Below are 15,405 nucleotides of genomic sequence, written 5' to 3'. Positions count from 1 at the left end.
AATCGTTTAGGTCATCCATCTTCGGCAATTGTTCAGCATGTTCTCAAGCACAATAATATTTCCTTTTCTAGCAAAGAGTTGAATAATCAGGGTGTATGTGATGCTTGCCAACAAGGCAAGAGCCATCAACTACCCTATCCAAATTCTAGTAGTATTTCCAATGCTCCTTTAGAGCTAGTTTTCTCTGATGTATGGGGGCCTGCCCGAGATTCAATCAATAAGAAAAACTATTATGTGAGTTTCATAGATGATTTCAGTAAGTTCACTTGGATTTACATTCTCAAACACAAATCCGAAGTGTTCAAAGTTTTTCATGAGTTTCAAGCAATTGTTGAACGTCTCTTTGACCGAAAAATCATCACTATGCAAACGGACTGGGGAGGCGAGTATGAGCGCCTAAACTCCTTTTTCCGTCAGATAGGCATCACACACCATGTGTCATGTCCTCACGCCCATCAACAGAATGGGTCAGCTGAGAGAAAACATCGCCACATTGTAGATGTAGGTCTCTCACTTTTGGCTCATGCTTGCATGCCCTTGAAATTTTGGGATGAAGTGTTCCTCGCTGCCACTTATCTCATCAACCGCACTCCTAGTAAGGTGATCAATCTTGAAACTCCCTTAGAAAAATTGTTCCATGAAAAGCCAAATTATCATGCTCTCCGCACTTTCGGCTGTGCTTGCTGGCCAAATCTCCGTCCTTTCAACTCTAGAAAGCTAGAATTCCGCTCCAAGCAGTGCGTTTTTCTTGGCTACAGCAATCTTCACAAGGGTTTTAAATGCCTTGATATACAAGCAGGACGGGTGTATATTTCCCGTGATGTCATCTTTGATGAATCAGTTTTTCCTTTTGCTGCATTAAATCCAAACGCCGGAACCCCTCTTCGCTCCGAAGTTCTTCTCCTTCCTGAAACCATCCCCTCTGACCCTCTTGATCATGGGGACGAACAAACAGCTGATCCATCGGATGATTTTCATAAAAATTCTGCAGTTAATTTTGGTGGAAATCCGGTTGTTCTTCATGATTTTATGCAGCAGCCAGGCGCAGAACACCATGCAGATTCAGGTGCTGCAGATCCTGACGGCGGCGATCCGAGGGCTGATTCTCCCTCGTCTGGCGCGCCTGCCAACAGCAGCGCGGCCTATCTGCCTCGGGAGGAGACGAGTCGCCCGCGGCGTCCCACGCGTCCAGCCGGGGGCCCACAGGCGAGGGCCCGGAAGCGCACTCCGCGCTTGACCAGACGAGAGCGCCCGTCCCGAACCGCCAGGTGGCGCGGTCTCCTGCACGCGGTCGGGCCGACCAGGCGGGTGCTTCGCGGACAGGAGGCAGCATCCGCCTCGTCCCTCGCGCTGGCCAATCAGATGCGGTGCATGCGGCTGACAGCATCCGCATCGGATCGGATGCGTCTGGATCGGCTGCTCCGGCTCCTGGTACGAGGATGAATGGATCTTCTGTGGCTGATGGTTCTGCGGTTATTCCTGCACCAACACAGAGGACAACAAGGTCGCAACATGGTATTTTGACACCAAAAATACATACGGATGGTACGGTCAGGTATGATAAGGTGCGGTTTGTTGGTCTTACCACTACTGGAGAACCACATAATTTGTCAAAAGCCTTAGAACATAAAAACTGGAAAAATGCAATGGATGAGGAATACAATGCTCTTATGAAAAACAGAACATGGCATTTAGTTCCTCCAGCCAAAGGCAGAAATATAATTGATTGTAAATGGGTCTATAGAATCAAAAGAAGAGCAAATGGAGAAATAGATAGATACAAAGCAAGATTAGTTGCAAAGGGCTTTAAGCAAAGGTATGGGATAGATTATGAAGATACCTTCAGTCCAGTTGTAAAAGCAGCTACTGTCAGACTTGTTCTCTCTATTGCAGTATCAAACAACTGGCATCTTCATCAATTGGATGTGCAGAATGCGTTTCTTCATGGCGTTCTAGAGGAGGAAGTGTATATGAAGCAACCACCTAGGTATGAGGTAAAAGATAAACATAATTATGTTTGCAGGCTTGATAAGGCTCTATATGGTTTGAAACAAGCACCCAGAGCATGGTACTCTAGGCTGAGTGAGAAACTCCAAAGGCTTGGTTTTCGACCATCCAGAGCTGACACATCTCTGTTCTTCTATAGGAAAGGGAAAATCACCATTTTCATGTTAGTATATGTTGATGACATTATTGTTGCAAGCTCATCACAGGATGCAATTAAGGCATTGCTTGAAGATCTAAGAAGAGATTTTGCTCTAAAAGATCTTGGTGATTTGCACTACTTCTTGGGAATAGAAGTAAAGAAGGTTAAAGATGGCATAGTCTTAACTTAAGAAAAGTATGTGTCAGATGTGTTAAAACGAGCAGGTATGATGAATTGCAAGGTTTCGAATATGCCTCTCTCAACTTCTGAAAAATTGTCAAAAGAAGAAGGTGAGCCACTAAGTGCTGAAGAATCTACAAACTATAGAAGTGTTGTAGGTACCTTGCAATATCTAACGCTTACAAGACCTGATATATCTTTTCCTATTAATAAAGTATGTCAGTTCTTGCATACTCCTACTCTTGCACACTGGACAGCAGTAAAGAGGATCCTGAGATATCTAAGAGGCACTATGAGTACAGGTTTGAAGGTCACAAGGTCAACATCAACTTTGGTGAGTGCATTTTCTGATGCAGATTGGGCAGGTTGTCCTGATGATAGAAGATCAACAGGGGGCTTTGCTGTTTTCTTTGGACCAAATCTCATCTCATGGAGTGCACGGAAACAAGCTACTGTATCAAGATCAAGTACAAAAGCTGAATATAAAGCCTTGGCTAATGCTACGGCAGAGTTAATATGGATTCAAACCTTACTAAACGAGCTTCGTGTAAGTCATTCTCCAGTTGCACGTTTGTGGTGTGATAATATTGGTGCAACTTATCTTTCAGCAAATCCAGTGTTTCATGCAAGAACAAAGCACATTGAAGTGGATTATCATTTTGTGCGAGAAAGAGTAGCTCAGAAGCTACTTGATATTCGTTTCATTCCCACCAATGATCAAGTTGCAGATGGCTTCACTAAAGCCTTATCTTGGCGAAAACTAGAAGAGTTTAAGAACAATCTCAACTTGGTAAAGTTATGATTAAGGGGGAGTGTTAGAATACTTGTATGTGTATTATGGTGCAAGTATAAACCGTATATACGCTGTAGGGCCGGTGCGGCATGTTTATCTCATGTAACTCGGTTGGTAGGATGTTGAATTGATCTCTATCTTGTATAGTTAACTTGGAGATCAATCCAAGAGCCTAACCAACTAAATCTTGTAAACCCTAGCCGCATTGTGGCCTATATATAACACGCAACGCGTCCCTGCTAGGCATACGCTTAACGCAATCTTAATATGGTATCCGAGCCAAGAGGTCTTGAGTTCAAGACCCTGCCAACGCAGTATTAAATAAAACGATTCTGCAGCCTACATCGATCCCACGTCTAAGGACTAAAATAACCTAGTCGTGAGGGGGAGTGTTGAAATATATTGCCCACCTTCCTCCATCAGTTCGGACTTTTGAATGAGTTGGTTGAAGCATGAATTCAATAATTTCAGCTAACCATACCACTTAACAATTATATTTATGTGCTTTACATGCAAGAATCACAATGCAATTGCTAATTAGGCTTAGAACTTGATGTTTGAGCCTACCCTACATTTTCATGCTAGATTCGCCACTGATTGCACCCACTGCTACTTTTCCTGCTGGGTACTGAGGGAGGCTTGAGCGGCAATCTGGCAGGAGGAGATACTACTATCTATTGCATTTTTATTTGTGTCTGGCTTTTGCTCTCTGTTATGGTGGATCCTCGTTTGTTTGGCTATATCGTTCGCTGAACTATACGGCGGTACCTTTGGTCTACTCTGCGCTAGTGCGGAGCGGAATCAAATTTTGTTGTTTGATGGTATTATTGATGTATTCGAACGGTCCGCTTGTTTTCCTTTTCGTGATGAAATGTGTTTCTATCAGGTGATGTTCCAGATGTGTTTCTACGCTTTCAGAGATGTAATGGTGCACTTTGGCGTAAAAGTACTTTTTTTAGTAAATTTAGAAGTACCTTTGTCCTGTTAATGTTAGTACTTGCCAAGGTAGCATAATTGTTGCGATGTTCGTTTAAAAAAATAGCCACTCGGAAATGATTTCTCATAAGAGTTAAAAAAAAACATGAACAGTGAATACAGTGTTCATTCAATGGTAAAGATAGAGTGAAGGATAGGCTGTGCAAGGTCATGGTGAATGAGCAATCATAATTTAGCGGCGATGATGAGGTTCAGTGATTTCTTTTTTTTTTTTGCGGGGATGAAAAGGAGTGTATTACTCAAGAGCCTGTAACTTCATCCCTACACAGACTAGGGATGTTAAGTGGGCCCGAGCGGAGCCATACCACAGTTCGGTCCTCCGATCGCCCAAAGTTAGCTAGATCATGACTAATATTATTTTGCTATCTAGAAATGTGAGTAACCCTACACTTCCGCTCACCCATCAATCTCTTCACCTCTGAAATGACCATGACATATTGTGATCGATCCTTGCTCCTAGCATTGATCAACTGGACCGCATGGAGACTATCGCATTCCAAGATTACTGAAAGTTCCGTCCACTGGTGCGCTAGAGCCAGCCCTTCCATGCATCCTGCAAGCTCTGCATGAAGGGCAGCCGGGCACGACCACAAGGATCTGCAAGCCGAAAAAATGATGTAGCCATTGTGGTCCCGCAGCACCATTCCCGAACCTGCTATCCCATCATGAGGTTCAGTGATTTCAGCTGGCGGCCCCGGAGTTGCGCTTAGCATCGTCAGGCGCCATTGCTTGCGGTTGGTGTTTCTTTTCAGGTTAATTATTATTGTTTCTTTTGTCAGGTGAATTACAAAGTAGCACTGTTTGAGACTATCTGCATCTCTAGCTTCTGTCCATTTATTACCTTGAGTGTAAAACCATTTATCAATCAAAGTTGAATCTTGATGCAGCTCTGTTTTTGTGCACTTGAAAGTGTTATTGTTATTATCTCTTGTATATACAGTTGTGGACAGGGAGGACCCTTAAGTGAAATCTGCACGCATGGTGTTCCATTTATGTTGTCAGACAATATGTTACTTTTATTTAGATCGCTAAAGTTTAGATGAAAGAATGAAGCAAAGTCAAATCTGGACACGACTAATAAATCGTGCCATGTGTTACTTTGTGTTATTTCAGTCTGGAGCCCCACTCTTCACTAGAAGTATCAGACATGGCAGCTTTTTTTTTAATACAGATCACCTTGGTCCTGTTAATGCCACTCATTTAGAAGTACCTTTTTTTAGTAAATTTAGAAGTACCTTTGTCCTGTTAATGTTAGTACTTGCCAAGGTAGCATAATTGTTGCGATGTTCGTTTAAAAAAATAGCTACTCGGAAATGATTTCTCATAAAAGTTGAAAAAAAACATGAACAGTGAATACAGTGTTCATTCAGTGGTAAAGATAGAGCGAAGGATAGGCTGTGCAAGGTCATGGTGAATGAGCAATCATAATTTAGCGGCAATGATGACACATTGATAATGAAGCACATAAAATGATTTATGGGATTTCCCCATGAAAAAACTGTGGTTTCTCGCCCGGTAAATATTACTTGTTCGATCTTCCCCCACTCTTGACAGGTACTCAAATAAATTGATTGAAGCTGAAAGGAAAGATTATATATATATTTTGAGAAATGAAAGGAAAAATTGTTGGACTGAAAAAATGTACTCTTGACAGAAAATGCATGTGCATCTTGGGCCGAGAGAGATTCCTCTGTTATCATCAGGTCCATTTTGATGGTTATCTTTGGGCCTCCAATCCAAATACAGCACCTGTCACTCTCAAAAAAAAAAAGTAATCCAAAGACAGCAGCCTCCACCACCACCAGCTCGCTCTACTCTGTTCCCCGCACTCTTGGGTTCCAGCTCGCCTCCACCAGTGCCGCCGCCGCCGCCTTCTCATCCGTCGCCGCCGTTCCCGTCGCGGTCAGGTGTGAGGTTTGCTGCCCCCTTCTTCTTCTTCTTCTTCTTCTTCTTCTAATCTTCGTCCTGAGGAAGGGATCCGGGAGGAGCACATCTCAAATCCCTAAACGAGCTGCCTCTACCATTCGCAGCAGCAGCAGCAGGCCGGGTACGGGATGGGGAAGAGGAAGAAGGGGGAGGAGGAGGAGCAGGCGGCGGAGAGGATCCCAGCGACCTACTCCCGGAGGTCCTGGCGCGGGTGCCGTACCGGTCCCTCTGCCGCTTCAAGTGCGTGTCCACGGCCTGGCTGGCGCTCTGTTCCGACCCCGCCGTCCGCAGGAGGTCGCCGCAGACGCTCTCCGGCTTCTTCTGCTACCCGCATATCGACGGTGTCAGCGGCCGGCGCGACGAGGGCCTCAGCTTCCTCAACCTGTCCGGGAGGGGCCGGCCGCTGGTCGACCCCTCTCTCCCTTTCTTGGGGAACTACAAGAATGTCATTCTCCTAAACTGCTGCGCCGGCATTCTCCTCTGCCAAGGCTGGAATAGAACCACGCAAGTTCCGGAATACTTCGTGTGCAACCCTGCGACCGACAAGATCTGGGCAGTGCTGCCTGCGCTTGATGTGCCAGAGCCTCAAGTTCCCTACATCTACATGGTGGGCCAACATGTAACCTGGAGCTGCAAGTTCTGTTTGTGTTTCAACCCCGCCGTTCCCTCTCGCTTCGTGGTTTTCGCGTTCGTTGAGAGAGGCCACACCATAGTGGCAGTAAGGGTCTACTCATCGGATACCGGAGAATGGACTTCCACAGAGAGCGGTGGCCATATCGTGGCATATGGTGGTGAACAACTATATGACTTTTTCAATGATACCCTGTATTTCAGAGCCTATGATCATGGAGATGGCAGGTTCTATCCCAGGGGGAGACTAATACCCTCAATATTTACAGTGAACACGGACGGGGATACTTGGAGGAGAATTCCAATGCCACCCGAAGCTCATTTTTCTTTCATTGGGCACTCTCAGGGACACTTATACGGTATGGGCATAGAGCATGTTAATGATTGCGTGCTATCGGTTTGGGCTCTCAAGGATTATCCCAGTGGAAAGTGGACCTTAAAACATACTGCCAGCATCTTGAAACTGCTAGGAAGGTCTTATCGTGAACTCGGTGAACAATATATGGTGGCTGCGGTCCATCCAGAATGTAACCTGATCTTCCTTGTTGGTTGGATGAGATCGCAAGAGACACTTATGTCGTATGATATGGATAGTCAGAAACTGAACGTTATCTGCACTCTTGACGATTACCACATGTCAACGCTCCGACCTTACATTCCCTGCTTTGCGGAATGGCCGCCGTCAGATGCTCACTGAATCCGAGAGCAGCTTCACATTTGCTAAGTTGGCATGGCTCCTTCATGGAAACCTGTTGTTGGGTATGGTCCAGATCTTCTAGCTTTGGTCAGTGGCTTGGACAAGTCCTATGTCTGTTCTAATTTGGCTTTCTTATCAGTTGACGTCCATTTGAATGTGTTTTTGTGGCTTTGGAACAATGTTGGCTCGGCAGTGAGAACTTGTAAGCGACCCTTCAATGGGTTATTTCTAGTAATATGAATGAACTAAGCCACTTAATCTCCTTGCTCTACGTATTAATTGTTGTAGTCACTTGTTTGTTCCTGGTGCGGGGTAAAAACAATGGGGCATCACATATGTTCGAAATTATCTGCATTTTCATCTCATTCTGTCCGTTTATTTAGAGCAAATACCTTTAGTGTGCAACTTGTTATCCATCAAAGTTGCATATTGATGCCACCCTGTTTTGGTGCACTGGAAAGTGTTTTTATCTCATTTCTTATTTGAAATGCTTCTTTTTCCTCTAATATAATACCTTGGGGTCAACTTTTTTTGATTCCTGTGCATACTAATTGCTGCGGTCACTTGCTAGCTCTTCATTGGGTAAATGTGAGACAATGGGCATAATGTTTGGAATTATCTACATTTTCAGCGCTCTTTCTCTCTCTCTCTCTATTTATTTAGAGCAATACTTTTAGTGTGCAACTTGTTATCCATCAAACTTTTGATGCATTTGAAATTGTTATTCTCACTTTTCATTTGAAATGGGATCTCTTTTTGTAGTAATGTAATACCTTGGGGTTGACTTTTTATTGGATTGTTGTATAGACAGGGAGGTTCCTCTAGTGAAATCCGCACACATGGTGTTCCATTGATGATGTCAAAAAATATGTTCCTTTAGTGACTTTGCTTATAGATTGCTAAAGTAAAGAAGAAATAATGAAGCCAAGTCAAATCTGGGCATGGCTAATAACTCATGCCATGTGGTACTTTGTGTTAGTTCAGTTTTGAGCTTTGCTCTTCGCTAGAAGCTGAACATGGTGTCATATATATTTTTTTTGATTCAAATACCACATAAAAAACGCTACCATGGTCCTATTATTGTCACCTTTTTTAGGAGTTACCTTGGTCCTATTAATGCTGCTTATCAATTTAACGTGTTTTCTGTGGTGTTTTTCTTTTAAAGCTACTCAGAAATGAATCTGTTACAAGAAAAATGAAAACAGGAAACATGAGAACAATGTTCGTTCCATGTTAAAGCTTACAGTGAAAGATAGGCTGTGCAAGATCATGTTGAATAAGCAATCAGAAATTAGCAGCTACGATGACAATGACAATGACACACATACAATGAATTGAGCTTTGCCTATGAAAGAACTATTGTTTCTTGCCACATATTTGCTGTTCGATTTTCCTCCACTCATAGCCCTCACTTTCCCTGTGCTTTGACATCTATTCATTGACATTCTCACACCCTAATAACTCTACCACACCTGTAGGCCACATCAAAGGAGATAATGTCTTGATTCTTCCACTCTACCAACTTTGAGTGTGTTTTCATGCTCAGGATTTCAGAATGACAACAAATAGCTGGAATTTCCTGCCTGGTTAGTTGAGTGTCTAGAACACAATGTTCCTTGAGCAACTTGCACAGCTTTCCTTTATTGATTTGAGTGATGTGATGCATCCATCCCCTTGCTGCAAACATGGTACTATTTGAGAGAATTTAAGTCGGTAGCATGATAACTTCACTTGTTTGTTGGATGCTGAACTTGGCATAAATCCAGAAACGTGTCATGTGTGTACATTCTTTTAAACATAATGCCCATAGCAGTTAATTCGTCAATCGTAAATATTCTATTCTGATCTCTATCTTTGCCAGCGTGATGCACTTAAAAAGCAAAATTACTTCTGATGTCGAGGTGAGGTAATCTTTCACTTGTTCTACTCACAGTGCTGTGAGGTAAGTCGGTTACTTGCAGTTAAAACTTCACTTTACATCCAGATTTGTGTTTTTGAGTTTGGATCCAGTGACCATAGTTTTCTGTTCTCCTTTTCTGGCAACAACTGGGAGCTCTGAAAAAGTTGGACACCAACAGATAACATATAAATGAATTGGTCAATGGATGAAAATAAATTTCCAATTTAATCCTGAAGTTACATTATAGTTGTTCAGGTAATGTCATTTTAATTGTTTGAGCCTGAAGCTCATACACGAGCTTTAGCTTTGAGCTGACTTTCCCCTGTTATTCATCGATTATGATGTTCCCATCTCTGAATTTTAGGAGATAAGCAATGTCTTCTTTTGTTTTCCGTTGCCTAAGGCTGACCATGGGATATGTTCCGCACCATGGTGACTATTGCATCTCTAATAGTTTGCATTTCCAGTATGCTTATGACAAGCTTAATTTGAAAACAGAATCAAACAACATGTACACAAAATTACAAAAGACACCTCAAATAAAGCAAATAAAGTTGATGTACATTGACTACCAATAGTACAAAGCAGAACGCAAGGATTGTTACTTTAGAATTTCAAGAGAGATCAACCAATACAATAATAAGCATGCAGAATGCCACGATAACATTAAAAGGCATAATTTGTCTGATAACGGTGGCCACAATCTTCCATTTTGCAACATTCCTTCTCGCATTCTAGAAGTTGACTTCTGTCAATACTCAAGCTTTGATGTGGACTTCTTGTTACAGTGAGTAATCTCTACAAAGTGATTTGGCCTTAGTGGGAGCTGAACTGGGAAATGTACCTAACTGCATTTTAATCAGAGAATTGCTTGTCTGGCAAAACATCAGTTTTATAGAGGATGCGGACTACATAGTACCTGCATATTTGCTCTGCCATTGTGTATCCTCTTGACAGGAGTGGTATTGGAGCTAGCCTTTTGATATATAATAAAGCAAAAACAAGCATGTAGTAGATAAAGTTTTAAGAAGAATATTTTTTTACTGTTCTCGTATCCTCCCTAGCTGTATACTTTTGAGAAACGACAAATCTGATATTTTGTACATGTGCCTTTTCGAGAATGTTTTCTGACTTTGTAGAAACTTCACTTTTCATAGGAGCATGTGCAATGAGGCGGCGAAAATATGCAGTAGGGAGGAATATGCAGGCTTCTAGTACTAGGGCAGAGCATAAGCATAGCCTACGATTTCCCGTGTGAGAAAAGCTTGATCAGGTGGCTGTTGAACCTGTCTCCTGAAATAGCTTCATCTAGCCTGATACAGCCCCAAACTTCTAATCTTAGACAGGGACAAGAATGGCATATAGATCATATATTTTAGCAGAGCTGCCCCCCACATCGTCCATCCCAATCATTATAAAATGCAAGGGAGAATGGTATATGATTCTCGCTGTATATAGTGGGTTGGCACCCAGAAAAACCAGATGCAGACCTTTGCATCACTCTGGTATCGAATTACCACAATTTAATTGAGGTCAATTTATGCTTGTGTTATTTTAGCACCGTTAAATTTCCACCGTCGAGAAGGGATCAACTGGGTCCCATTTCTGAAAGCAATTAGGCATATGTACAAAGGTTCCAACCTTTGCTCCAAGCAAACCTAGAGTAGAAGTTGGTTATGAGAAAGCTCACCATAAATAAATATAAAAGATTGCCGTTGTCTTGTTTCAGCAAAAAATATTTCTATTGTCAAACAATGTAAGGTGACTGAGTTTCGCATTTGATGACAAAACACACTCAAGCTTTAGATTCATTCCAGCAAGATCTTTTAACCATTTGCGCCAGTGAAAGTAAGAAGAGAACCATATGATGTCTATAAGACTTGAAATACTCTGCTTTATATAAGCACTTATGTTGCTACAGAGTACTTAGGTCTCAGGAATATGTACCTTCATGAAGAGTGCACCACGTTTATGCTGCAAGCTGCCTTGCATTTCAGCCGATATGGTTCCCTAATCGATGCTGATTGGGTATCGGCTCTTGATAGGTACTCCTGGCAAAATAGTCACTCTTCCTTGGCTCTATATCCTGATTGTATCCTGAAACAAGTTGCGGTATACAATTCTTTCCGCACTGAAATTCCACCAGCAGAAATGGTTTCTGAAAGTCCATGGATTAGTGATACTTGAGGTAAGACTTCTGCGAGAAAGCTTCATCTCTAGGAAATAAAATTCGCGTGCGCTTTATATTCCTTGCCATTTTATTTAACTTTGTAGCATGCAAGTCGTGCCAATTCGTGGGCAGAAGAAAGCAGTGGGCATTAATACTCCATGCAACAAGCAGGGAAATTCTTGGTTGGCTGTAAAATGGGATCAAAGGGAGAGGAAACAACATTTGATTATTTTTGTTCCCTCTCCACTGTCAAAGATGCATCTTATCAACCTTTGCATGAAATGGTAGGTCTCACCATCACCGTTTCTGTCTCAAGGCTGTAAGTATTGTGCCAGATGCTTCCTTATAGAGCAATATAGCCTTCAAAAAAAAAATTCTAATCCCAAGAGCTTTCCAGGTTCCAGATTCTCTTGTCATGACAGCTGCAGTGAGCACGGTGTGAAAAAACCGCACTGTCGTGTGATCAATGCAGATTCCAGGGATTGTTCGACATATATTCCCTTCTTCAGTGCTTCAGGCCTCCACTATAAATACAGCCAAATGGGGATGTGGACTTCATACACTTCCTTACGTCTAAGATCATACAAACTAAAGCATCACCTAGTGCTCTTGCTGCAGAGACAACAGAAGCCATGAGCTATTATGGAAGCAGCTCTTCTGGTAATTTTCATCTTCTCCGTAGATATGATCATGTTCAAAATCTCAAATGCTCCATGGATGCCAAAATATCAATGCTGAGATCGTCACAAATGGTCATTCAGGTGGCAGGGGTGGCCGTCGAGTCGAGTATGGGAGGAGCTATGTGGTGAGGCCAAAGGGACGGCACCTAGCCACCATTGTGTGGCTCCATGGCCTAGGTGACAATGGTGCAAGGTATTACTTCTTTCTTTAACTCTGCCTGGTCAGGTGATGCCCCTCCAGGACTTAACATCCCACGCGTCTGGTTTTGATCATCGGATGGATCTAACACACTTCACTTGTCTTAACTGAATGCTAAACTTCCTAGCCAAATTTCAAAGATAAATAAATGATGGCACTTTCTCCATGCAACATGCATGCCATATGCTGTGTGAATGTAATAGGGATGCAAGAAACCACACATGTCAACTAGAAAAGACATGAGTAGATGATCGCAGTGTCGATGCAGAACGCTTTATTCCCTTGCACCTTTTAGCCTGAAATGATCGATGAAGTGGCCTCCTTTTTGCATGCATATATTCCTAGTATTGCTTTACTCAAAGTTAAATAATTTCCTTGTCCTACATCACACCTAACGATCTTCTCAAGGACATCAATATGCCTCTCACTTTTCTTCATGCAGTAAGTGGAGAGGAATGTCAAATACTTCTTGATGTGGGCTAATGACATATAAATATTGCACAAGTGTAGGTAGCTCATGCAAGATACCTAACTCCTATCCCCTGTCTTGGCAAATCATGTAAATATGCCATGTATAATTTATCACAAGGAAGTGGATGGGAGTATCTTCGTCCTGTCGACCACTGCATTAGAGTCCTTAATGGCAAGCATTAGCTTGCTAACTAAGTAAGCGTTAAGATCACTAAAATAAAAGACAATAACACCTACAAGGATCTAGGTGTCTTTCTAACAAGTAGGACAATAACAAGACCCTGGCCGAAAAGGACTAACCTGGGTGGTAAGAGCGTAATTTTAGGCATTGTGTGGTTCACACAATCTGCTGCAGGAAGCTGGAATGGAATATCTTCTGCTGCAATTCTGTTCCTGATGCAGAGAGCTAACTTCTTTTGTCCATTCTGTCATTTTCAGCTGGTCCCAGCTCCTGGATGCTCTTCCCTTGCCCAATGTAAGCATCAATGTTTTGTACTTGGAGCACTCTTATTGCCCAACTTAAAACAGAATATTCTGTGGTTACAAAGTGCACTAATGTAACCTGTCGTGTTCAGAGATTAGTCCTGTTGCAACCAATTTTTTTTTATTCACCTTGAGGCCACTTGCTCATGCAGATCAAGTGGATATGCCCCACCGCAGCGACCCGGCCCGTCGCGGCTTTTGGCGGCTTCCCCTGCACTGCATGTGAGTTTCTTCTTGCTTGGAACTTTGCTGCATGGTTTTGAGGCCCTGCTTTGTATGCGGGAACTTTTCATGAATGATATGGGAACTGAATCATGTTTCTATGAAATTCATGTGAAATTCTGTCAGAGCGGTGAATTTTGAAAACTTACTTAACACCAGTTTTTATTGAACTGAAACAGGGTTTGACGTTGATGACACTTCGGTCGATGGTCGCGACGACATCGAGGGGCTGGATGCTTCAGCTGCACACATAGCGAACCTACTGTCCTCCGAGCCTTCTGATGGTACTAGTTACTACTAACTTCAGAATCAAAATACTTCATCTTTAAGACAATATGCTAAGGTGTTATTTAAGTGCTAGGCCCAGTGTTCCTTTTCTATCTCTAAGAACACACACAAGAATCTCAAAGCATTGTGGTCGTGTTGGTTCGTTAGACTGGAACTGAACACATGTGTCAGAACTATGAAAGTATATGGCTAACTGATTGTTCGCAATTTGTGGATGCAGTGAAGCTTGGGATCGGCGGTTTCAGCATGGGTGCAGCAGCTGCCCTGCACTCGGCAGCATGCTACGCTCATGGCAAGTTCAGCAGCGGCACCCCCTACCCGATCACTCTCAGCGCAGTCGTCAGCTTGAGCGGCTGGCTCCCTTGCTCAAGGTCAGTCAGTCAGTCAGTCATCTGCCACAGAACCAGGCACTTTTTGCTCCTAATTCCTAAACAAACCCTGATGATCTTTGGTGAATTCAGGACACTGAGGGGCAAGATGGAGGGCTCACACATGGCAGCAAGAAGAGCCGCCTCCCTGCCCATCCTGCTCAGCCATGGCAGAGGTAACAAACAAATCTACAGGCTAGCTGCTGATTCAGAGCTGTATTACATGGTGTCACTGAATTATGTGTGATGACCTCTACTCGTGCAGCGGACGAGGTCGTGCCCTACAGGAACGGGGAGCGGTCGACCGAGTTCCTGCGGTCCTCGGGGTTCTCGTATCTGACTTTCAAGTCCTACAACGGGTACACATCTCACACCACGCCTGACAAAGCTCTTCCTCTGTTCTTCCTTCCTCAGAACATTAAACATGGTTTATTTCCGCAGGTTGGGCCACTACACCATCCCCGAAGAGATGGACGACGTCTGCAGGTGGCTCAGCTCGCGGCTCAGCGTCGACCGATCTCGTTAAAGAGAACAGCGCTTCTGTCATTCTGCGTGTGCGCGCGACGCGGTGGCTTCCCTAGTAGCATATAGCAGAGTGTAAACTTACTATAGAGAGGTGAATGCTGGTTTGGTAGCTTGTGACAGCACCACATGCCCCTGATCTCTACAGGCTGCCATTGCTGCTCTAAGCAAGCAACCATGAGTGCTGTGTAGTAAACTGGTGAAGGTGTGAGAGCATATTTATCAGAATTATGTAATGTAACCAGTGCTTGTTTTGTAATGCAAAAATAACCATCTATACAGATCATACTATTCATGCTACCAGTGCTCTCATCAACCGCGGACTTTTGGGTTTCAAAGACTTTGTCACAATGTTCCTAGAATATCAGAGAAAAACCTTTGTAAGAAGGAACTGAAGCACCCCTTTCCAGGCAGTATATGGACAGCAATTATTTTGCTGTATGTATATTCTCAAGTGTACCACTTTGATCAGATCTAGGTCAACTGAAGCATCTGAGGCGAACTTTGCGACGCCGAGGATGTCCGGAGGATCATGGAGTTGTCGCCGTGCTTGCTTCGAGTAATCATTACAAGGAACATACAGGAATCTGGCTGTGCTTACAGTGGGATATCTGAACAGGAGGAGAGCAGAATGGCAATTGTCTTGAGAATGAAAACTAAGTAAGGTGACTTGCATCATGCTCTGGTATGCCTGAAGCCTAGTGTCATCACTGCACAAAAGGAGCACATCACCT

The 15,405-nt window shown here is 43.2% G+C and overlaps 1 protein-coding gene across 12 annotated transcripts; it reads left to right on the top strand.

Annotated features, from left to right (window-relative positions):
- The first annotated feature begins 5,899 nt into the window (after nucleotides 1-5,899).
- Nucleotides 5,900-14,987, top strand: LOC119294441 (acyl-protein thioesterase 1 homolog 1-like). Of its 12 annotated transcripts, none has more exons than XM_037572671.1 (15): nucleotides 5,900-6,022; nucleotides 6,146-7,455; nucleotides 8,847-8,954; nucleotides 9,230-9,269; nucleotides 11,314-11,456; nucleotides 11,543-11,722; nucleotides 11,836-12,098; nucleotides 12,200-12,311; nucleotides 13,227-13,263; nucleotides 13,424-13,493; nucleotides 13,673-13,777; nucleotides 14,002-14,152; nucleotides 14,243-14,325; nucleotides 14,415-14,508; nucleotides 14,591-14,987. In XM_037572671.1, the coding sequence occupies exons 7-15, from the start codon at nucleotides 12,071-12,073 to the stop codon at nucleotides 14,673-14,675; spliced, it is 765 nt and encodes a 254-aa protein (XP_037428568.1). In that variant the 5' UTR covers nucleotides 5,900-6,022; nucleotides 6,146-7,455; nucleotides 8,847-8,954; nucleotides 9,230-9,269; nucleotides 11,314-11,456; nucleotides 11,543-11,722; nucleotides 11,836-12,070; the 3' UTR covers nucleotides 14,676-14,987. The 12 variants fall into 12 exon arrangements, with proteins under 12 accessions (XP_037428568.1, XP_037428559.1, XP_037428551.1 ...); XM_037572662.1 differs by having other exon boundaries at nucleotides 9,230-9,310; XM_037572654.1 differs by having other exon boundaries at nucleotides 9,230-9,523.
- The last annotated feature ends 418 nt before the right edge of the window (nucleotides 14,988-15,405 follow it).

The sequence above is a fragment of the Triticum dicoccoides genome, chromosome 1A, assembly GCF_002162155.2.
Source record: "Triticum dicoccoides isolate Atlit2015 ecotype Zavitan chromosome 1A, WEW_v2.0, whole genome shotgun sequence".
Taxonomy (NCBI): Eukaryota; Viridiplantae; Streptophyta; class Magnoliopsida; order Poales; family Poaceae; genus Triticum; species Triticum dicoccoides.
The sequence above is the reverse complement of the archived record's forward strand: the minus strand, read 5'-3'. Positions and strand labels throughout refer to the sequence as shown.